This window comes from Grammomys surdaster, unplaced genomic scaffold, assembly GCF_004785775.1.
Source record: "Grammomys surdaster isolate TR1022 unplaced genomic scaffold, NIH_TR_1.0 204, whole genome shotgun sequence".
In the NCBI taxonomy this organism is placed as follows: Eukaryota; Metazoa; Chordata; class Mammalia; order Rodentia; family Muridae; genus Grammomys; species Grammomys surdaster.
This window is the reverse complement of record NW_021604649.1, coordinates 1323180-1347425: the sequence shown is the minus strand read 5'-3', so window position 1 is coordinate 1347425 and position 24246 is coordinate 1323180. Positions and strand designations below refer to the sequence as shown.

Sequence of the window (24246 nt, the reverse complement as noted above, 5' to 3'; positions counted from 1 at the left end):
TTAGTTTTCTAATTTTTATTTATTATTATTTTAACTTGTTTTAGCAGGGGGGTCACAAAGTAGGGTGGGGGACAGACATGGAAGGACTGGGAAGTGTTATGACAGTATATGATGTGAAATTCTCCGAGAGTCAATAAAATTGTTTTTAAAAAATTCCTAACAAAATGCTTACAAACTGAATCTTAGGAACACATTGAGAAGATTACATATTACGACCAAGGAGGCTTCACTCCCAAAAGGCAAAGGTGTTCCAACATAACAGAAATCAGTAAATGGAATACAGCATATAAACAAACTCAAGTACAGAAAAACATGAAATTCTTTCAGTAAATGTTGGAAACCCATTTGACAAAGTTCAACATATTTTTTGTGATAAAAGCTCTGGAGACTGTAGAAATACATGGAAATATGTCAAAATAATAATGGCTATATACAATAAATCTATAGCCAACATAAGATTAGACACACTGAGCATGTCCTCTGAAATCAGGAAGTAGATGTCCATTCTCCCCTATCTTATTCAACACAGAATCAATGTCTTAGATAAGAGAGAGACATAAAGGAGACAATAGGAAGGAAAAAAGCCACACTATCCTTCTTTTTGAGACAGGTTCTTACTACCACACCTAGTACATTTCCTGTTAGGTTCTGAAGAAAGGGTATTTCAGTGAAACTCAGACTGTCCTGGAACTCATAGGAATTTTCCTGTCTCAGCTTCTCAAGTGCTAGATTACAGATATGGGCACCACACTTGGCGTGACTCATGTCTTTCTGTCTGTTCATTTTGACCAGAGAGTTCAGTTTCTCTTGTTCAACAGAGACAGCAGGTTCTGTTTTTCCCGATGGTATGTGGAACCCAGGGTTTTATATATGCCAGGCAAATACAGCAACTCTGAGCCCCACTCCAGACACATTTGGCAGGATCATTCTGTTCTGGGTGTTTTGATTATTTTTAGTGTGTGCCACGGGCTGACAAGTTAGGTATTTTTACCTGTGGCTCAGATCAGATCTAAGTCAAATACCATATATATTGGGGATGATTTAGAAACAATTGTGTCTAAGACTCTGACTTTTCTTCTCCAACCATTATACAGGAAAAAGGTTCAGGATTCTCAACAATAACCCTTTTATTTTTTTTAAAGAATATAATCACCTAGGGCAAGCCGAGAAACTGCAGAGTCAGAAATACCTTTTAACCTAAGCAATGTTCTGGGACTAAAAGTGACTAGCTCCTTTGGAAACTGGGATTAAGCCATCCTATTCATGGGCAGAAGTCCTCCTTTCTCTTCAGTGCATCATCAGCTCAGGGACATTCCTGGAGGGATTCCCTGGATCAAGGATGAAACAGATGTCCATACTAGAGTTGTCAATGGGAACAGCAGTTAGTTTCCCCTTCCTCTGACAAACTACCAGTCATAATTAAATTATAAGGAGGAAAGGTCTCATTTTTGGAGGCCCTCAGTCATGACCTAAGTAATCTCTGCCAGGCCTTTATCTTTCAAAGGTCAAAAGTATATGCTAGTAGTACAATCCTGAGCAAGAATCCTTTACCATATGGGCATATGAGCTGGAGAGGTGGCTCAGTGGTAAAGAGTGCTTACTGTGCTTCCAAAGGACTCAAGTCTGGTTCCTAGCACCCATGCAGGGCAGCTTGAAATTGCCTGTAACTTACTCCAGGGGAACTCAACACTCATGGTCTCTGAAAGCATTTGTATTCACAATCACATACTCTTTCTCTCTCTCACACACACACACACACATAAAACAACAACAACAACAAAATACAATAAATCTTTAAAAAAAATATAGGCCTTTGAAGGCCATTCAAGATCCAAACTCAGGAAGTTGTTTTGAGATGCAGCATTGCAGATTCTATAGTGTTTGTCTGGGGAGAGACTTCATAGCTTTTATGTTCCAAGGGTGAGCTATGTATTGAATGGGTAATTTAACTTGTCCTGAAGCCTCAGCAGGGAAATGAGGTTAAGAAATGAAGTATTTCCATTTGAGTTATCTCAGTTCCTCTACCCAAACTTACAGTTTACACCCTGGCTTTGACTTCATCCTTCCGCTATTTAAAATGGGTTTTATTACACTCCACATTTTGGTAAATAGTCTATCTAGTCACACCCCCATCCTTGCATCTCAAAGGAGGACAGAACAATTATCTCCCATCTTCTCCCTAGCATCTGTTATAGACTGCAACAAAGATAGTGACAGCCTGAGTGACAGGTCCATATATCAGTCTTCATCTGAGTCACCGGGGCCCATGTACTGGCAGATGGCATCATAGTGGAGCTCCACCACCCGATTCTCTCTCTCAAGCTGGACCAAAGCGTGACTCTGTGCTCTGTCCCGACTCAGAAGAAGTCCCACCTGAGGTGAGACAGGACAGAGTGAGGAACATCAGCCCAGATCCTCAGTGATGTGATCTGCAGACTCTCATTTCCAGACATGGGACTTACCTTTCCAGCATGTGGTCCCAGCACCACCATCACGCGGTGGCCTTCTCCCTTGGGAATCAGGGTCTCCAGCATGTCTTCTCTCACACCTACAGATGAGGGAGAGGAGAATGAAGTCCACAGCAAGGGCCAGCCTGGCCAGATCCTATTGGGAGGGCCTTTGCTAATATTTAGTAGAGCTACTCTTACACTATGTTGATAGATGGAGTCCCACTCTACCCATTTCACAGGTGAGAAAACCAAGGAGTAGTTCACAGAAAGAACCACCATACAGGAGCATTTTCCTACAGAAACTATGTACTGAGTACGGTCTCAGCCTGCCCTGCAGTGCAAGCTCAGAATACTTCTTCCTGTAAAGGCAATAGTTCTGACAGGGACAAACTCATTTTCACGCTAATCTAACATGGAAAATACATAGGATTTAGTTATCCCTCTCAAGGAAGTATCTGCTCTGGAAGAGGATGCTGGGGCTTGCAAAGAACCTTAATCCTGACCAACTTCTCAGCTCTTGGCCCAAGATTCTTTTTTTTTCCCTTTTTTGTACTTTTCCCTCTCCCTTCTCTTTCTCCATTTCTTTTCTTTTTAAAGATTTGTTTATTTGCCGGGCGGTGGTGGCGCACGCCTTTAATCCCAGCACTTGGGAGGCAGAGGCAGGTAGATTTCTGAGTTCGAGGCCAGCCTGGTCTACAGAGTGAGTTCCAGGACAGCCAGAGCTACACAGAGAAACCCTGTCTCGAAAAACCAAACCAAAAAAAAAAAAAAAGATTTGTTTATTTATATGAGTACGCTACTGTAGCAATCCAGACACACCAGAAGAGGGCATCAGTTCCAGATCCTATTACAGATGGTTGTGAGCCACCGTGTGGTTGCTGGGATTTGAACTCAGGACCTCTGGAAGACCAGTCAGTGCTCTTAATGGCTGAGCCATCTCTCCAGCCCCCATTTCTTTTCTTTGTAAAATAGGATCTTACATTGTAGCCCAGGTTGACCTTGGACTTGTGGGAATTCTGCCTCAGGAACTGGAATGGATCCTTTCTTTCTTCTTTAAAGTTTTTTTTTTTTTTAGATTTCTTTCTTTTATGTACACGAGTGTCTTGCTTGCATGTTATGTCTGTAGCATCATGTGTATGCCTATTGTTCAGAGATATCAGAAGAGGGCGTCAGATCCTCTGAAACTGGAGTTACAGACCGTTATGAATTGCAATGTGGATGCTTGGAATTGAACTTGAGTTGTCTGGAAAAGCAGCCAGTACTCTTAACCACTGAGCCACTGCTCCAGCTCCTCAAATAGACCCTTTCTTTATCATCCTCTAAGATGGGAACATCCTAGGTATAGTAGCTCAGACTTACCTTCCAGAACTCGGCCTTCATCCGTCCGACACACACATGTGTCTGGGCTCAGGACATCTTCAATTGTCATCTAGAGAGATGAAAAGAAGATGTTAGAAAGTTAAAGGGTCCAGTCCTGGGTGAGGAAGGGGCCTCTGGCTATGGGAGTCATACCTTGGTGTTATAATAGCGGCCACCTTTGTGCAGTTTGTCAATGAACCGCACACGTAGGTCCCTGTGCAACCAGTGCTTGTTTCTAGGGTCTGCTTTCTCTGTCTTGGGCACAGGTCCATCCTGTCTGTGGAGAAAGCCAGAACCTAGATTAGCTTTTGGTCACACTCATGTTGCAGCTAGCCTATCTTTAAAAGCCATGCTATAAAACCTGTCCCTACTGCTATTCCCAGTTCCTTCCATGCCCTGCTTTGCCTTCAAATTTTCCCTGACTGCTTGAGCCAACCCATACCATGCGAGCTCAGTGGACCACATCCTACCGTTGGGGAGAGTGTTTCCGCTTCTTCTCTGAATCCTTCTGCCTCCTCTTTGAGTCTTCCTGATTCTGTGGGGCCTTCACTGAGGAGGCTGTTCCAGTTGCTCTGTTCTGCTGCTCTGTGGAACTTTTGCTCACATGGCCTGTTCAAGGGGGTGTAGGGACAAGCAAGAAGAAAACCTCACTGTCTCACTGACATGTCCATCCAAGGGTCATTGTCCTCCTGGCAAAGGCCCCATTCCCTATCCACCTCCTTCAATAAGCCCCTCTCAACCACCTGGCACACAACAAAGACAGCAGAGTCAACTGCCTAGTGTTTACAAGAGTAGAGGAAGTGTCCCAGGCACCTCCAAGCTGAGCTGTCCCTCCCACATCCATCACTGTTCTGTTTGCCTCTCCTTGCTCACACCCTAACCCTAGTCTCATATTTAGCAAAAGAGGGGACCGCCACTCTAAATCCATGAGGACCTCTTGGGGTAGAAACTGGACTCCATATCCATTTCTTACTGCTCAGAGAGGATGAAGATGCATGGTGTTAAACTGAACAAACTAGGCTGAGGGTATGGCTCCTTGGTAGAGCCCAATTAGCACTGTCAAGGCTCTGGGTTCTAATCCTAGCACCACCAAACAAAAAGTAAATAAACTACTCTTGTCCCTTCTCATCCCTGACCTCTGACTGGAAGTCACACAGTGCCCTTTCTCCTTACAGATCTGGAGAGTCTGCCTGTCCCTATGCTTCTCTAAGTCTCCAGTCCTAAGAGACTCACCTGGCTTCGAGGTGTGGCTATCATACTCCTGCTGGGAAACAGGTCGCAGGCAATACTCACTAACAGTCACAATGCGGTTGCCTACTGCCAGCCGAACCATGGCCCGTACATTGTCAGGATCTAGGCCTTCTACCTAAGGTGGGAGCAAGGAGTGAGGGAGAAGGTGGAGGGTGAATGGACTACTGCTGCTAGGCCTAAAATATCTAACCCTTACCTCCAGCAGGCTTGGGCTCTCTCTCACTCTCTGAGCAGACTGTGAGCGTCACATTTGTTTTGTTTTTGAATACGAGTTTTCCTAGGTAGCTGTGACTGGCCTAAAACTTGGAGATTCACCAGTCTTTGAGTGCTGTGATTCAAGGTATACACCACTATGCCCACACGTACGCTGTAACCTTTGGTAATTAGGACCAGGTGTGGTTTGTCATTTCTCCCAAACTACGACTCCTGGGAAGTGGGACCAGGTATATGCTCCCATGTCTCCCTTAGCAAAACATAAAACAAAGACTTGCATGTATATTGGTATACATGCACATACCTGCTGTTTGTGTGGTATGTGCATATGTGTGTGGAGGACAGATGCTGACAGCAGGCATCTTCCTTAAATGTTCATTACCTAATGCTTTTTCCTTTTATTTATTTATTTTTGAAACTATGTAGATGTAGATAGCCCCGGCTGGACTGAAACTCACTCTATTAGCAGGCTGTCTTCAAAGTTACAGAGATCTGCCTGCCTTTGCCTTTTAAGTGCTGGGATTAAAGGTGTGAACCACCTTACTTCTTTGAAATTTGTATTTATGTGTGAGTGTGTTTTTGTCTACATGTATGTGTTTGTACACCATGTCATATGCATGCCTGGTATCTGCTGAGTCCAGAAGAGGGTGTTGGATCTCCTGAGACTGGACAGTTGTGAGCTACATGCAGTATTGGTGCTGGAAATTGAACCTAGGTCACTGGAAGAGCAGCAAGTACTCTTAACTGCTGAGCCAACTCTCCAGCCCCCACACCTTTTTTTTTTGAGCTAGTGAACCCGGAGCTCACTGACTCAGCTATGCTGGGTGGCCAATGAGCCCCAGAGACCCACCTCCGAGTCTCTCCTGCCCAGCTCTGGGCTACAGATGCATATGCTTGGCTTTTATGTGAGGCTGGGGATCCAAATTCATGTTTTCATGCGTGCATGCTAGTCAGTCATTTTACACGCTGAGACATCTCCACAGCTTTCACTTTTTTCAAGACAGGATCCAGGTCAGACTAGAATTTGTCATATACTCCAGGCTGGTCTTAACCTTACAGCAATTCTCCTGTTAGAGTTTCTTAGGTTCTGGGTTTGAATGCTTGCGTTAGCTTTAAGTTTTGTGGAGGTTGTAGGGTATGGAATTTTCTCCCTTCTGGTCGAGAACTGAGGCTCGAAAAGGCCTTGCAGGTGCCACACTTTCCTGGATTTTACATTGGCTCTGGGGGTCTTCAAGCTTGTGTAGGAAGCACTTTTCCACTGAGTTATCTCCCCAGCCCCTTGTTTTTTGGACACAGGTTTTGCTAAATACCAGAGGTTGGCTTTGGACTCATTAAATAGCTCAGGATAGTCTTGAATTTTGCTTCAATCTCTCAAGTATGCCACCAAATCCTCCCCATCCATCCATCCATCCATCCATCCACACTCCTAACTACAACCTGTTCAGTCCATATAATGCTCCCTATGTGTACATTTTCAGGGCTGTTTGGCACTGACACCAGTTGGTGTGCCCTTCCCTAGGAAGGTCATCTCTCCCATTCCCAGCTTTCCTCAGTTGCATAGGGTTCTTTGTGTAGGACTGAGGCTTCACGGACTTTTCTCCATCCAGTCTGTCATGTGGACCAGTGCTGTCCTTGTTCAGCTCATGTTTGGGCAATCATGTTGGTGACACTTTACGGTGTAGCTTCTGACACTGCTAGAAGACAATCTCACAGCAAACTGCTCACCGTTCTTATCGTCTTTCTGCTCCCTCTTCTGCAATGTTCTCTGAGCCTTAAGTTCAGAGTGTTTTGTAGATGTATCCCTTGGGACTGGGCTTCACAACTCTGTATTTTGATTGGTTGTGGTTTTTGATTTATTTTTGAGAAAAGGTTTCCTATGCTGCCCTTGAACTCTTGGAAATTCTTTTGCCTCAGTCTCCTGAGTGCTGGTATTACAGGTATGTTCCACTATAGCTGCTTCCTTCTCGTGGTTTTATTTTTTTCCTGTTAGGTGCCTCTTCCTACTTACTGAGCTAGATCCCTTAACTCCTTTAAAGTTTTTATTTAACTTTAGACAACTGTTAGGCTGCCCAAGCAGCTCTTGAATCTGTGATCCCCCTGCCTCAGTTTCTGTAGTGGTAGGATTACAGGCATGTCCCATGCCACCTGGCAGCCTTTCCTAGCCATCATTGTTCCTCACTGCAGCGCTCTAATTAATCTTCCCTGGTACCTGACACGGCTTCATGCTTCTTACCTTCCCATAGAGGCCTCGGCACGGGCCAGAAAGGACAACCACAGCTCCTCCATGGATTAGCCCCTGAGGCTGGTCTTCTTTATCCTTCTCTCGATCCCCATCTGGTCTTGGCGGATGGTGAGAGCCGGTGGAGGCCAAGGCCTGAGCCTCCATCAGGTTGGCACCAAGCCCTAAGCCCTTTGGCCTTATAGAGTTGACTCGGGGCTTCACTACCCTGAAGAGAAAAATAGGCTTGTGGGAGTACAAGTCTCCAATGCAACCCTTCTAGCATCCAAACTCACCTCAGAAATACTCGGTTTAATCGTTCATTTACTTGTGTGTGCTTGGGCACCATGACACACATATGAAAATTGGAGGACTGCTTGGGGGTGGGTTCATTCATTCATTCATGTGAGTTCTGAGGTCATCAGGATTGCAGGCCAAGGGCCTTTACCTGCCCAGGCATCCCAGCAGCTCACATTTATATTTAATTACCATTTCTGATATCCTATAAGGACCTTCTGAGCTCTAGAAATGCCAACTTTTCTTTTTTTGTGGTGTTTGGGGTCAAATCCAATCACAGTCACATTTGGCTTACCAAATGACTTGGGAATTCTTTGGGATTTACAACTGCAAAGGGATTTTGCTTTCCGTTCTAGGGATGGAAGATCTTTTACATGCTAGGCAAGCCTGTATCACTGGGCTACACACCAGCCCAACAAAAGAATTATAAGTCTACAAAATAAGAGTAAAGATGTTAAGTTTCTGTTAGTTTACCAGGGACTAAACCCTACCATGAGTATAATCATTTAATTCTTGCAACAAACCTGTGAGGTCAGTACCACCTGCATTTTTCAGATGAGGAAACTGATCCACAAAGAGGGACCTTAGTGTTTTGAAGACAAATCTGCAGTTGTTTGCTTTTTGGTTTGTTCTTTTGGAATAACAAGGCTTGAACCTATGGTCTGTGGAAACCACAGTTTGAAAGAGTAGTGAGCAACTAACTACTGAACTGGTAAGGCTGATAATGTCCTCCCTCACCACCTGGACAGTTCTAGATTAAATGTAACTACAGGGGTCTTGTTTATACCCATTGTCCCCCCACAACCCCCACCAAACTCACTGACTGAAAGTATTGCCGATGCCCTTGCCAGGTTTCCATCCCATGCCCCGCAACATGGCCAACCCATAGGCCTCCACAGGGACTGCCTCATAGTCGGCTTCCTCTGGCACCTATTGGTCAGGCAGGAGAAGAGAGTCAGGTTTTCCTTGGGGTGGGCCCTCTGTTTGCAGTGCATTTGCTGCCCACCACTCCACTCACGGGATGACTTTCTCCAGCCCTGGCCCCTAACAGACAGCTCACAGGGCAGTTTTCATTTATCACTCTTCACTCTGCTCCTCCACCCGAGGCTTTCAGTAACAACAAAACCTAACAACAAAACCTTTTTTACAATTATTTTATGCTATGTGTCTGAATGGTTTGTTTACATATATATATATATATATATATATATATATATCTCCACGATGTGTGTTGTGCTTGGTTTCAGTGGAGGTCAGAAGTGAGCACTGGATGCCCTGGAACTAGAGGTATGGATGGTTGTGAGCCATGTAGGTGCTGGGATCAAACCCAGGTTCTCTATTAAGTTAAGAGCAAGTGCTCTTAACTCTGAGCCATTGCTCTACCCTTCTCCGCCACTGCTTGTCTGTCTGAGACAGGCTCTCACTATGTAGCCCTGGCTGGCCTGGAACTCTATATTGACCAGACCAGGCTGGCTTTAAACTCAAGAGATCAGCCTGATCTTGTCTCCTAAGTGCTGGGATTAAAGACATGGACCACCACACCCAGCTTCAACAAATAGTCATATGCTTTCAAAAAAGTTGTAAAGGACCTAGTCTGTGGAAAGTGCTATCTTATTTAGGTGCTGAGAATAAGAAACTAATAAAATGGAAGACATCTGTTGGACTTACATTCTAGTTATCAAGACATACAATGTATCAAGTTCTGAAAACATGCTACATCATGTGGTGATCCATTTAAAATAAAGCTGCACTGTCCAGTAGGCCCGGCTATGTGTGAGGTGACAGAGGAGTCTGGCTTAAACCCAAGAATTGGAAACCAGCTTGGACAACATGCTGGGACACCCCCCACCCACCCATCTTCAAACCAAAACCAACCCCCAAAAATACCTGGCTAAGGGAACTCAAACGGAGATGGGAGTCACCAACATGACATTTAATCAGATAAATGATAAAAGACAGAAGAACAGATGAGGGTATGAGAAGGCTGCTCCAAACAAACTCGGTTGTAAAAAATAAAGGCTATACTTGGGAGGTGGGAGCAGCTTGTCTCTGTGAGCCCAAGGACAGCCTGAGCTACACATTGAAACCCTGTCTCAAAACACAAAGCAAACAAAAAAGGCCTGTGGTAAGGTAAGACTTTGTATGTATGGTTAAGAACCATGAAACTCACCAGGAAAAGTGGAAGCAGATGTGGTAAGAAATTAATGAGGAGAACTGGAAAGAGTCATGGGACCTAGAGTCACATGGGAGCCCAAAGAAAGACCCATGCGAAACAGTCCAGATGCTGCCTCTACTCAGGATGGTATTAATGAAGATGACAAGAAGCTAACGGCTTCTGGATCTCCTGAAGTGGGGCTGATGGGGCTGGGCTGATGGGCTAGGTGCAGGATATGAAATAAGAAGGGAAGTCAAAGACTGGCTCCAAGGACTTTAAGCTGAGAGGAAGGATGGATAGAATTGTGGTCATCTGAGATGTAGAGGGTGTGGAGGCTCAGAGATGAGGAAATCAGACAAACGAGGTCAAGGCTGCAACAGGATAAAATGAAGTATGGGCAAGGAGCATAGCTTAATAACAGGCATTTTAGCACAGGGAAGGTCCTGGGTTCCAACCAAAGCATGGAAAGAAAAAAGAAAAAAATGAGGTTTTTTTTTTTAAGGGAGGTGTTTGTATACCTTTAGTTCCAGCATTTGGGAGGCAGAGGCAGGAAAATCTCTGTGAGTTTGAGGCCAACTTAATCTACATAGAAATTCAGGACATTCAGGGATACAAGACTGTGTCTCAAAAAAAGATGGGGCAGACCACAAAGCCTGGTAAGAGTTGTAGGCATGAAGACCAGAAATTCAAGGTCATTTTTGGCAACAGAGTGAATTCAAGGCCAGCTTAGACTACATAAGACTGTTTCAAAAAGAAGAAACCAAAGCACATTGGAAGACTGAGACTGGCTCAGCTAAAAGAGAGGCTGTATCACAAAAATTTTATGAGTAAAAGCTAAAACACTAGCCAGGCGAAGTGGCACACATCTTTAATCCCAGCACTCAGAAGGCAGAGGGAGGTGGATCTCTGTGAATTTGAGGACACCCTGGTCCAGGACAGGCCAGAGGAGCTCTGTTACACAGAGAAACCCTGTGTCAAAAGGGGCGAAAAATGCTAAAAAGCTAAGAAGCTGAGCTCAAAACTTTACTTCCACAAACACACTTTCTGTCTTTTCTGCTATCATTTCTTCGTTCCTTTCCGATTACTTGGTGGACTTCAAGTTACCTGGGATTGACATGTGACAGTGATTTCCCACAACTGTGGCTTTCTTGGGCTGTTGCTGCCACTAAGAGTACCACTCTGGCCGAGCAGTGGTGGCGCACACCTTTAATCCCAGCACCTGGGAGGCAGAGGCAGGTGGATTTCTGAGTTCGAGGCTAGCCTGGTCTACAGAGTGAGTTCCAGGACAGCCAGGGCTACACAGAGAAACCCTGTCTCGAAGAAAACAAAAAGAGTACTCCACTGATGGTTCTTCTCTCACTAAAGCTAACTAACTCTCCTTCCAGGCCATCCTCCAGCCACGCCTATATATGTGTATCTTGGATTAGACTACTCCTTCCTTCCCTCCTTTTACTTCCTAGCTAGTCATCTTTGCTCCCCACCCACTCAGTCCCCACCCACTCTGTCCAATCCAGTCATTGGCTTCCTTAGTGCTCCTCAAGCAATGCAGACTACAATCAGAACAAAGAGGGAGAGAGGAAACAGACAAATGTGGCTCCAAATAGTATGTAACCTCGGGGCATTTGTATTTCCTGTATACTTTGTTGTCCACCTCATTCAGATAACCCCAGAATTCAAGTACATTTTTTTAAACACCCTGCTTTCTATTTTGTCAATGCTTCTAATAAGGATGGAAGGAGGACAGGCTAATTGGCAAGGCTCTGGGACATGGCCACACACACACACACACACACACACACACACTTTTCCTTCTATGTGCAAGGAGGGTAGAGGGAATGGTTAGGAGGGAGGCAAAAGGACAGCTCACTGTCTCAGCCTGAGGTTCGCTGTCTGTTCCTTCCCCACTGGGAGGACATCCTTTCTGGATCATGGGGATAGTGAGCGTGGGGTCAACACCTGCATTCTCCCTCTCCTCCAGAGACTTCTTGGATTCTAAGGAAGAATGGGAGGGATCAATGAGACCATACCCTATCCTTCCAACTTCTTCCCCTTCTATCTGCACCAAGTCAGAGCAAACAGGAAGGTTTCACTCACCCTCAATGAGTTCCTTCACAGCCTGGCACAACACACCGTCTGACATCAACACGGTGCTAGTTTCTGAGGATGCCTTAGGGCTCTTGGACAGTGGTTGCCTTCGAGAGCCATTCTGGATCAACGGGATAACCAGCTCCTTGGGAGCTTCTGGAGGGTTCACACTGATGTGGAGACAGAAATAAGGTTTGGAAAGTAGACATATTAGAAAGCAGAAATATCAGCCGGGCAGTGGTGATACATGACTTTAATCCCAGCATTCGGGAGGCAGAAGCAGGAGGATCTCTGAGTTCAAGGCCAGCCTGATCGATAGAGTGAGTTCCAGGACAACAAGGATACAGAGAAATCCTGTCTTGACACCCCCTCCAAAGAAAGGAAGTATAAACATCGGAAAAAAAGGAAAGGAACAAAATAACTATCAACGCCCAGCCCTATGGACCATGTTCCACAGGTTACTATCACAGGTCCACACATATTTGTTTTGAGACATCTCAAGATGTAGCCCGGGCTGGTCTATAAACTCTCAGTCAACCTGGTGCAACCTCCTAGTGCTGGAATTACAACCATGTATCATTTCTTCTCGTGCCCCCCAGCTTTAAAAGTGTCCTGTGGAAATCATTCTTAGGCCTTCAGCCACAATGACCTACAAATCACCACCTTTAGTCCAGATTCTCCCCAGTTGCAGGCTCACAAACTGTCCCCCACTTAGGCCTTTCGGACCTTCATTTCTTAACTATGATGATGATGGCCTATCCAAACTTGAATCTGCCTCGTTCTCCAAACCGTAGAAGCTCCCACCATTTCAGTTGAGACAGGAAGAATCCTGTCCTTTTCCCTCCTGTCCCTTTCTCAAAACACACACATCCTCAAGTCCCAACGACTTTTTCTCTGAGGAATCTATACCTCTGATTCTCAGCTCCCATTTAACTCACCTAACAAACCTCCCTCTTCTTGCCCTTAAATTATTTTCTTCCTGTTTAATTGTTTTTTAAATATAGGCTCTCAAATTGTTCAGGCTAGCGTTCAATTCTTGGTCCCCCTGCGCCAGCCTCCGGGGTCTTGACTTATAGGCATTTGCCGCCACTCCTGGTTACCTCCATAAATTTCCCGAGGCAATGTTTCAGGCTTTCCAGGCCACTGTCACCAGGACAAACAACTTTTACTCTGCCCTCCCGCTTAAGCCCATTTCACCGATTTCCAAAACGTGAAAGACCCGGCGTTTCACCTCTGCAGCTCCCTCCCTTCTACGGTCGCCAAGAAATCTTTCTCCTCTCGGGCCTGTCCTTCGCCGTCTCCGAGGTCTGCCAGCCGCCTCCGGACAGACGTGCGAGTGAAACTGAAAGAAATCGGAGCCGTTGACGGTGCAGCCGGTAGCGGACTCCCACGCTCCGCCATCTTGGCTCGAGTCCCAGGCGAGCGCTCTGCCTGCTGGGAAGTTTAGCTCGAGTCCTTAGGGGCTGGCCCAGGACGGCAAGAACCTATCCCAGAATGCAACGCCTCAAAGACCGGTGCCTCGAAGCCGTGGGAAACAGGAATCAGGGCTTGAAAACTCTTTCAGACGTCATAGGAACGTGCCGTACCAAGTATTCTGGGAAATGTAGTTCTCAGTGATATAGCCGCGGTGGATGGACGATTGATTAGGTTATTCCTAGGTATTCAACCGCTAGGAATTCAGTTCTAGGGTATTCTATACCCTCTTCCAACATCCGCCAGCACCGTGCACGCACGCGATGCTCATACATAAATTTAGGCAAAATGTTTATATACACAAAACAAAATAAATAAATTTTGTGTTTGACAAGCACATAATGTGCTTTCACAATGAGAACCTTACTGATGTAGAAAGTGTCATAAGGTGAAAAATCAGGATTGTGCCGGGGATGTAGTTCAGTTTTAAGTGCTAATAATTTAGCTTAGGGCCTTGCCTAAGCAAGCACTATACCTTTAAATTATATTCCTTTAATTTCTTTTTTTCTCCCTTGTCCCCCAGTTTCTTATGTTTTCTTGTAAAATGCTTTTGTTACACATGGTCTCTATGTTTCAGGTTGCTAACCCTTTCTAGCTTTTGGATGAGGTAGTGTCTTCTGGTCTTTGGCATAAAGGATGGGGACCTTCTGTGTTGGAGCCTCTTTGCCTGGTTTAGTTGCCTTTTTTTCCCTCAGCGAGAGCAGCACAGCTGTTGGCAGTTGCTAGTTGTCATTAACAAAAGGTGGTTGTGTGTGTTGGGGGGCACTATCAGAATAGCTACTCTTCGAAATTCCTCCTTCCCTACCTTTTTAGACAGGGTCTCATTAAATGGTCCGAGTGGCCTAGAACTCACAGAAATTTGCCTGCCTCCCAAGTGCATGGATTAAAAACGTGTGTCACCGTGTTCAGTCCCCATATATTTTTGACCGAGATAACTTTGATATTTTCCATAATAGTATTATAAATTATCCAAAACAGGAGATTAACATTTGTGTAATGCTGTATCTTTTTAATGATTGAGCCACACCCCTAACCCTGAGTGCAATTCTGTTAAGCTATTGTCTATTTTTCCTTTCAGGATCCAGTTTTGATATCTCATACAACGCAATGTAATTGTATGCCTCGTTTGTCTTCTGTAGTCTTTAGTGGTAGTTTTTTAGTCTTTGTCTTTACTGACTTTTGAAAAGTATAGCTCAGTTATTTTGAAGAACATAGTGCCAATATGGGTTGTGCTAACTTTTCATAATTAGTCTGAGGTTATAAGTTTGGGACAATAATTTCAGAGACAGGCCTGGAGAGATGGCTCATCAGTTAAGAGCACTTGCTGCTTTTGCATGGTACTGGGTTCAATTCCCAGCACCCTCATGGTGTTTCACACCATCTTAATTCCAGTTCTAGAGATCCATTGTCCTTTTTTGAACTTCACTGGCACCAGACACATACACAGTGCCCATGCATACTATTTATACATATAAAATTATATTAAAAAAGAATTTCATTGATGATCTGTCCTTCTAAGCATGAATCAGTGTTATGATGATGTTTATATGTCTTACTACTTTTTTCTGTATTTAAAAAAAAAAACTTTTTTTTTGAGACAGGGCCTCTTTTAGCCTAGGCTGACCTTGTACTAAATACATAGCTGAGCCCTATCTTGAACTCTTGGTTCTCCTGCCTCCACCTCCTGAGTACTGAGATTATAGGCATGCATCACCAGGTCTGAATTCTGAACTTTTTTGGCAGTTGCTAATTGGCTTTATTCATTTATTCACAAAAACATATCTGAACACTACACTCTCTAAACATGTACAATTATTATATAACAACTACAACCAAAATTAAATAAATTCTTACTTTAAAAGGACTTGCTTTGATGTTGACCCTAAAAATAATAACCTTTTTTGTTTTGTTTTGTTTTGAGACAAAGTCCTTCTATGTATCCTGGATGTCTGGGAATTCACTATATAGACCAGGCTGGGCTCAAACTCGAAGAGATCAGCCTGTCTCCTGAGTATTATAATTACTTTTTTTAAAAACACAGAAACATTTCAATATTTTTATTTGATTATTCAGTGTGGTTATTTAAATAAGAATTGCCCCATAGGCTCATATATTTGAATGTTTAGTGATCAAGAATTGACACTACTTGAGAAGGATTAGGAGGTGTGGCCTTATTGGGGTAGGTGTGACTTTGTTGGAAGAAACGTGTCACTGGGAGTGAGCTTTGAGGTCTCAAATGCTCAAGCCAGGCCCAGGGTCGCTGCCTGCCTGCTGCCTACAGATTTAGATGGAGAACTCATGTATTTCTCCACGTCTGTTTGCCTGCCATCAAGAACCCTGCCATTATGACCGTATAAGCAAGCCCCAATGAAATGTTTTCCTTTATTAAGACTTCCCTTGGTCATGATGTCTGTTCACAGCCATAGAGCACACACCAAGATATTCAGTAAAATTATAATATGTTTTCAAAAGTGTAGAAGAAACATATCATAGCCTCACTATGGTCAGACAGTCAGAGAAAACAACTTAAAGAAATTGGAATGATCTAACCTATAAGACATGGTCAGATTAAAATGAAGATTCTTGTAATCCAGGTACATACATATCTACTATGAATAATGAAAAATTTGAGACCTATTTTTCCTGTATAAGTTACCGGCATTTGAAAAACTTAATTTAGGACTAGGAAAATTTTTGTAGAATATTTGATCACACTGTGAACTCTGAGATTGAGTTGTGCCCTTAACACACACCTTTAATCCCTCTGGCTGAAATACAGATATACCCTTACTATACACCTTTAATACCAAACAATGAAAGTAAAGTTAGTTTGTAGAAGGATAAACTAAAATTTCTTTCTTTCTTTTCTTTTCTTTTTTTTTTTTTTTCGAGACAGGGTTTCTCTGTGTAGCCCTGGCTGTCCTGGAACTCACTCTGTAGACCAGGCTGGCCTCGAACTCAGAAGTCTGCCTGCCTCTGCCTCCCGAGTGCTGGGATTAAAGACGTGCGCCACCACTGCCCAGCGAACTAAAGTTTCAAAACGGTGTCTGATTTAGTGGCAGACAAAGTGACAAATCAGAGAAAGATTTTTCAGAATAGGGTATACCCAACTCTCATGAGAAGAGAGAAGAAAGAGGAGCTACTTTAGAGAGCAGTGCAGAAAGAGAGACTCTGAGTTCTCAGTCCTAAATAGGACTCTCTCTCTCTCTCTCTCTCTCTCTCTCTCTTTCTCTCTCTCTGTCTCTCACAGAGTTTTACAGAGAGACCAAGCTAGACACAGGTGAAGACAGACCGAGCCAGAGAATGAGAAGGAGCCAGAAGATTAGAACTGATTGTCAGAGTTAGTCTGAGACCAAGCAGAGCAACTCATGAGAAGCTGAGAGAAGCCAGATCGAATCAGTCAGCTTGGAGAGGAGTTTTGACCCAGAACAGCTGAGTCGAACCAGCCAGAGATTAGAAAGAGCTTATTAGGGTGAGTTTACTCAGCAGTAAGTCTCAGAGGCTGAAAACAATTTAGGCCTATATTAGATTGTATGGAGGGTAGAAGCTTCCAGGGCTAGGCCTAGGTTAGCAGACTGAGGCAGTAAACCATGGAGACAACAATTACATCAGGCAAATAAAAGTTACATTTACACAAAATGACTTAATGGGTAAGAGTGTCTGCTACCAAGCCTGCAGACCTGAGTTCTTGAAGAACCTACATAGTGAAAAGACAGAGCTAGCCACTAGTTGTCTCTGTCAGCCCCACAAGTGCCACAAGAAGCACACACACGTACATATAAACATGAAACAAGTGAACAAAATATGAAAACCAACTTTATCTAATTATATGTAAAGTGAATAACCGTGTAGTAGCTGGTTTTGAGTGTCAACTTGACACAAGCTAGAGTTATCAGAGAGGAAAGAGTCTCAGTTGAGGAAATGCCTCTATGGGATCCAGCTCTGAGATATTTTCTCAATTATTGATCAATAGGGGAGGGTCCAGTCCATTATGGGTAGGGCTATCCCTGGGTTGGTGGTCCTGGGTGCTGTAAGAAAGCAAGCTGAGCAAGCCATGAGGAACAAGACAGTAAGCAAAACCCATCCATGGCCTCTGCATCAGCTCCTGCCTCCAGGTTCCTGCCCTGCTTGAGTTCCTGTCCTGACGTTCTTCAATGATGAACAGTGATGTGGAAGTGCAAGCTGAATAAACCCTTTCCTCCCAACTTGCTTTGGTCATGATGTTTCTTTTCTTTTCTTTTCTTTTCTTTTCTTTCCTTCTTTCTTTCTTTCTTTCTTTCTTTCTTTCTTTCTTTCTTTCTTTCTTTCTTTCTTTCTTTTTGTTATTCAAGACAGAGTTTCTCTGTATAGCCCTGGGTGTCCTGGAACTCACTCTGTAGACCAGGCTAGCTTCGAACTCAGAAATCCACCTGCCTCTGCCTCCCAAGTGCTGGGATTAAAGGCGTGCGCCACCACCGCCCGGCATGATGTTTCACCTAAGCAATAAAACTTTGACTAAGACTCGTGCCTTACTAACTATAAAAGGGGCTGCTTGCCCCCTCCTCTTTTGCTCTGTCCTCTTGCTCCTCTCTCTCTCTCTCTCTCTCTCTCTCTCTCTCTCTCTCTCTCTCTTCCTTTCTGCCTTTCTCTGTCTTTTCTACTACCCTCTCAGCTCCCCTCCCCATGCCCTGAATAAGCTCTGTTCTTTACTATACTATGTGTGGCTAGTCCCTCAGGGGGAAGGGATTCCTCAGCATGGGCCTGCAGAGGCACCCCCTTCCCCCACAGCTGACTGCACATCCACCAAACATATTCCTTCTCCCCCCATATTTTTTATAAAACACAACAGCCATGCCATGTCCAAAAGATCAGTCTTTCACTACACTCTTCCCCATCCTTCAAGCCCTTACATGATGTTCTCTCTCTCTCTCTCTCTCTCTCTCTCTCTCTCTCTCTCTCTCTCTCCCTCTTCCTCCCTCTCTCTGTGTGCATGCGTGTGTGTGTGTGTGTGTGTGTGTGTGTGTGTGTGTGATATAAATGTTCCATTTAGAACTGAGGACTCAGAGTCACTTCTTTCCCTCACTTTGATTTATTCTGAAGTTCTGCATTCACCACTGCCCACAAATAAATCTGTGGTCTTAGGCATAAATATTTAGAGCAGGGCACAGCAGTGCACAATCTCAGTGCTTGGGAAGCAGAGGCAAGTGAACCTCTGAGAGACTTGCATAGAGAAATCTTGTCTCAAAAAATAAACAAAAATAAACAAATATCTAATAAGTAGTTTGAGAACATCTCCATTCAGTAAAAACATCAGCGATTGGTTTCCTACCTCTCAGGATCTATGGTCCCTGACACAAGCTAGAGTCATCAGAAGCACTTATGTTGCAGTGGGACTTTTGTTTAATAACTTATGGCCTTTGGGAGCAGAATTACCCATTAATGCGGAGTAATTGCCTTTAAAGTCTTTTTTTTTCTTTTAAAAACATCCGTTTTTAATTGGCTTATATGGATGCCATAGTTAGGGTTTCCACTGCTGTGAAGAGACACCATGACTACAGCAACTCTTATAAAGGACAACATTTAACTGGGGCTGGCTTACAGTTTCAGAGGTTTAGTCCAGTATCATCATGGTGGGAACATGACAGCATCCAGGCAGGCATAGTGCTGGAAGAGCCAAGAATTCTACCTCTTGATCTGAACGCAGCCAGGAAGAGACTCAGTTCCACCCTTGCCAGAACCTGAGCATAGGAAACCTCAAAGCCTGCCTAAACAGTGACATACTTCCTCCAACAAGGCCACACCTTCTCCAGGTGAGGTCATACTTCCTAATGGTGCTACTCCCTATGGACAAACACTCAAATACATGAATCTATGGAGGCCAAACCTATTCAAACCACTGCAGTGGATTTATGGGAATGAGCCAACATATCAGGTTTTTTGTATTTGTGGTTCTGAGACAGGGTCACCTTATATAGCTCAGGCTGGTCTGGAGCTTACTATGCGTTGAAAATCCTTCTGCCTGAGTTTCCTGAGTGTTGGGAGTAGAATACACTAAGCTATTATCTTCCTTTTGATTTATCTATTTTAAGATTTATTTCCTTAACTAGCTTTTTATTGTTATTTTGCTATTGACAATACAGGTTCTTGCTGCACAACCCAGATGGCTGTTTTGTAACTTGTCATCCTCCTGTTTCGGAGCCTCTTTAGAAGCTGGGATTCTACGTGTGTCCCACTATGCCTGGCTATTTTGTTGCTGTTGTTGTTTGGTTGTTGGTTTTTTTTTTTTTAGTGTGTGTGTGTGTCCTTTTCATTTTTCTTGAAGAGACTGGTTCTTGCCACACTTGCCCGTTCTGGCCTGGAGTTCCTAGGCTCACAGCACTTGTTGGCTCAGCTTCTCATGTAGTTTGAACCATAGGTGGTGCCACTTCACTACCCTTATAGTTTTACTACCAACAATACGGATGATTTAAAGATGGTATCTGCTTATTCTCAATGATGTCATTGCCTTTGAGGTAAATTGTCACAGCTGAAGTGGTATCTACTTCCAGAGGTAGCACAGGCAAAGAGAGCAAGCTTCCTTCTTCCCTGTCCTTTATGTAAACTGTAGGAAGATGGTGGGGCCCAGATTAAAAGTGGATCTTCCCACCTCAAAGACCCTGATTAGAAGTGGGGCTTCCCACATCAAATGATTTAAGAAAACCTCCCTCAGCTGGGCAGTGATGGTGCAGCACTTGGGAAGACAGGCAGGTAGATCTCTGAGTTCGAGGCCAGCTTGGTCTACAGAGTGAGTTCTAGGACAGGCAGGGCTACATAGAGAAACCCTGTCTTGAAACAAAAACAACAACAACAAAAAAACAAGACAAAACAAACAACAAACCAAGCAAACAACAACAAAAGAAGAAAAGAAAAAAACCCTCCCTCATAGGTATATCCAGCTGCTTGGGTTTCAGCTAATTCCAGATGTAGTCAAGTTGACAACCAAGAATGGCCATCACACAGGGGATCAGATACTCTCTTCTTGCCTCCTTCCCAGGCACCAGGCACACACCAAGTACATAGACACAGAGGTAGCAAACCATCCATAGGCATAAAATAATTTTTTGAGACAAGATTTCCCTATGTATTCCTGCCTGTCCTGGAACTTGCTCTGTAGACCAGGCTGGCTTCCTACTGAGAGAACCTCCTACCTTTGTTTCCCAAGTGCTTGCATTAAAAGAATATATCCAGGGGTTGGAGAGATGGCTTATCAGTTAAAAGCACTGACTGCTCTTCCAGAGGTCATGAGTTCAATTCCCAGCAACCACATGGTGGCTCACAACCATCTGTAGTGGGATCTGATGCCCTCTTCTGGTGTGTCTGAAGACAGATATAGTGTACTCACATAAAATAAATAAATAATTCTTTTAAAGGAGTATATCGAAATGCTCAGCTCAATAAAACTAAAAAAATGCTAAACAAAAAGAAACTAGCTTATTGCCAGGCAGTGGTGGCACACGCCTTTAATCCTAGGACTTGGGAGGCAGAGGCAGGTGGATTTCTGAGTTCGAGGCCAGCCTGGTCTACAGAGTGAGTTCCAGGACAGCCAGGGCTACACAGAGAAACCCTGTCTCAAAAAAAAAAAAGAAAAGAAAAAAAGAAAAAAGAAAAAAAAGAAACTAGCTTATTACTTTCCTAAAGGAAACAAAACAAAACAAAAAGTTGGGTATAATAGTGCATGCCTTTGATTCCAGAATGTGGGATACAGATGCAGGCAGATCTCTGAGTTCCAGGCCAGCTAGAGCTAAAAAACAATTGTTAAGAACCCTTACTGCGGGCTAGAGAGATGGCTCAGCGGTTAAGAGCACTGACTGCTCTTCCAGAGGTCCTGAGTTCAAATCCCAGCAACCACATGGTGGCTCACAACCATCCATAATGAGATTGGATACCCTCTTCTGGTGTATCTGAAGACAGCTACAGTATATTCATAAATAAAATAAATAAATAAATCTTTTAAAAAAAAAAAGAACACTTACTGCTCTTCCAGAGGACCCGAATCTGGCTCCTAGCACCTACATGAAGGCTCATGACAGCCCTATAACTCTAGTTCCTGCCAATCCATCACAAAGTATTTTCACAATATTGCTACTACTACTGCTACTGCTACTACTACTGCCGTCACCATCATTTTATGTATGAGTGCTTTCCCTGCATGTATGTGTGTACCTGCCGCCCGTGGAGGCATAAGGTTTCCTGGAGTTACAAAGGGTTGCTAGCTGGAACTCAAACTTGGGGTCTCTGGAAGAGCAACCAGTACTCTTAACTACTAAACTATCTGGCTCCATTTTTTAATTATAAAGATTACAAAAGAATGAGATTGAATATTAGGTATATGGATTAAGCAGTAACATCCATCTTATGGTCATCTAATGTAATGACTCCTAAAGACCAAGGCAAAAAAAAAAAGATTTCTCTCTCTCTGTCTCTCTCTTCTGTCTCTGTCTCTCTGTCTCTGTCTCTGTCTCTCTCTCTGTCTCTCTCTCTCTCTCTCTTCAATTTTTATTAGCCAGGAGGTGGTGGTGGTGCACACTTTTAATCCCAGTACTTAAGAGGCAGAGGCAGGTAGATCTGTGAGTTTGAGGCTAGCCTGGTCTACATAGGAGAATAGCCAGAGCTGAACAGAGAAACCCTCTCTGGGAAAAAAAATCAAACAAACAAACCAACAAACAAAACTGGTATGGTGGCGTATGGCTTTAAATCACAGTATTTGGGAGGCAGAGGCAGGCATATTTTTGTGAGTTCAACGTCAACATGGTCTACAAACCTGAGTTCCAGAACAGCCAGGGCTGTTACTAAGTCTTCTCCAGTCCCAAGCTTCAAACAGGGTTGCTTCCAGTTCTCTTCAGCCAGTTCTAGGTCCACTATATCTGTCCTGAGTTTCTCGACATTTTCCTACAACTAAGAATTGTCATTATTTTTATAAATTAAAAAATTTTTCAAAAAGAAAGGAAAAAGCCGGGCAGTGGTGCAGTAGTGGCGCAAGCCTTTAATCATTTAATCCTTTAATCCCAGCACTTGGGAGGCAGAGGCAGGCAGATTTCTGAGTTCGAGGCCAGCCTGGTCTACAGAGTGAGTTCCAGGACAGCCAGAACTACACAGAGAAACCCTGTCTTAAAAAAAAAAAACAAAAAAAAATTTTGTTTTTTGAGGAAGAATATCTTAGGTTTTTTGGTTGTTGGTTGGCTTGGGTTGGGTTTTCGAGACAGGGTTTCTTTGTATACTCACTCCGTGGACCAGGCTGGCCTAGAACTTGCAAAGATTGTCTGCCTCTGCCTCATAAATACTGGGATTAAAAGCATGCACTACCAGGTGGTCTCTCTCTCTCTCTCTCTCTCTCTCTCTCTCTTGCCTTCCCTCCCTCCCTCCCTCCCTCCCTCCTCCTCTCTCTGCAATTATCCACATGAAAGTCCATGCCCAGTAAGTGAGAAATTTTGTAAAAATAATTTATTTCAGTTCTTAACAAAATATATTCGTGACAGGTCCAAAAAGATAATGGATTCAAGTACATATGTCACCAAGCCTGACCAACGGAGCTCATCCACACAGGTGCACAGGGAACAAACCAGCAAATGAACAAAGGAAGGAAGGAAAGAAATTTAAAATACTAGAAATGCTCCGGGCAGTGGTGGTGCATGCCTTTGGTCCCAGCACTTGGGAGGCAGAGGCAGGCGGATTTCTGAGTTCGAGGCCAGCCTGGTCTACAGAGTGAGTTCCAGGACAGCCAGGGCTACACAGAGAAACCTTGTCTCAAAAAAACAAAACAAAACAAAAAAAAGAAAACCAACTAGAAATGGATGGGACTGGAGAGATAGCTCAACTGTTAAAGATCAACTGTTGCTCTTGCAAGGAACCCAAGTTCTGTTCCTAGCACCCATACAGTGGCTTATCATCATCTGTATTCAAGCTCCAGGGAAGTCCAATGCCTTTTTTGGACCTATAAGGGCACCAGGCACTCATGTGATGCACATACATATGTGCAGGCAAAAACTAATACACAAAAAATTAGTAAAATATCTAAGGGCTCCTAAATACCTATCAATCAATACCTTATACAGTTGTTACTATTGAGGCAGTATTTCTTCTTCTTTTATTTATTTCTTTTTTGTTTGTTTCCTGACACAGATACACTTTGTAGTCCAGGCTGGCCTTCAACTTATGGTAATTCTACTGGCTCAGCTTCTGAGTGCTAGGGTTACAGGCTTGCATAAGCATACCTGGCTATCTGATTCTGCACTCAGAGCTTGTGCTGGATTTGCTGGCTGGCCAGGTCCTCCACTCCCATCCTCCTCCACCACCTTTCTGCAGCACTCTGAACTGTTATAGAACAACAATCAAGATTTGCCTGCCTTAGGGATATTCGTATTCACCATCCTAGAACCTCTGCCTGAGAGGCAGAAGTACCTTGGAATAAGGTCATTATTCATGATATTCATGTTCTTCAGATTCCAGCAAGAAGCCTTTAGGAGGTCCTACCATCAAATTAACACTCTTCTCTCAGCTTCCCTTCCTCTCTCTCTCTCTCCCTCTGTCTTTCTTCTCTCTTTTCTTCTTCTATCATTTGTTTGCTGTCATCCAGGTCTCCTACACTCGTTAACTCTTTCAGCACTGCTGCTGGATAATCCCCAAAGCTTCTCCTTCTCCGTCTTCCTTTTCTTTACTTTTTTTTCTGTTGTTGTTCTTGTTTCTCTCTCTCTCTCTCTCTCTCTCTCTCTCTCTCTCTCTCTCTCTCT

The 24246-nt window shown here is 43.9% G+C and overlaps 1 protein-coding gene across 2 annotated transcripts; it reads right to left on the bottom strand.

Annotated features, from left to right (window-relative positions):
- Positions 1-13434, bottom strand: Gpkow (G-patch domain and KOW motifs). 2 transcript variants are annotated; one of them, XM_028770836.1, is made up of 11 exons: positions 13260-13434; positions 12038-12198; positions 11811-11935; positions 8609-8718; positions 7507-7720; positions 5043-5175; positions 4280-4418; positions 3963-4086; positions 3810-3879; positions 2463-2548; positions 1-2373 (listed from the first exon to the last, which is right to left on the bottom strand). In XM_028770836.1, the coding sequence occupies exons 1-11, from the start codon at positions 13427-13429 to the stop codon at positions 2239-2241; spliced, it is 1467 nt and encodes a 488-aa protein (XP_028626669.1). In that variant the 5' UTR covers positions 13430-13434; the 3' UTR covers positions 1-2238. The 2 variants fall into 2 exon arrangements, with proteins under 2 accessions (XP_028626669.1, XP_028626670.1); XM_028770837.1 differs by lacking the exons at positions 1-2373; positions 2463-2548 and adding an exon at positions 3511-3590.
- Between the last annotated feature and the right edge of the window lie 10812 nt (positions 13435-24246).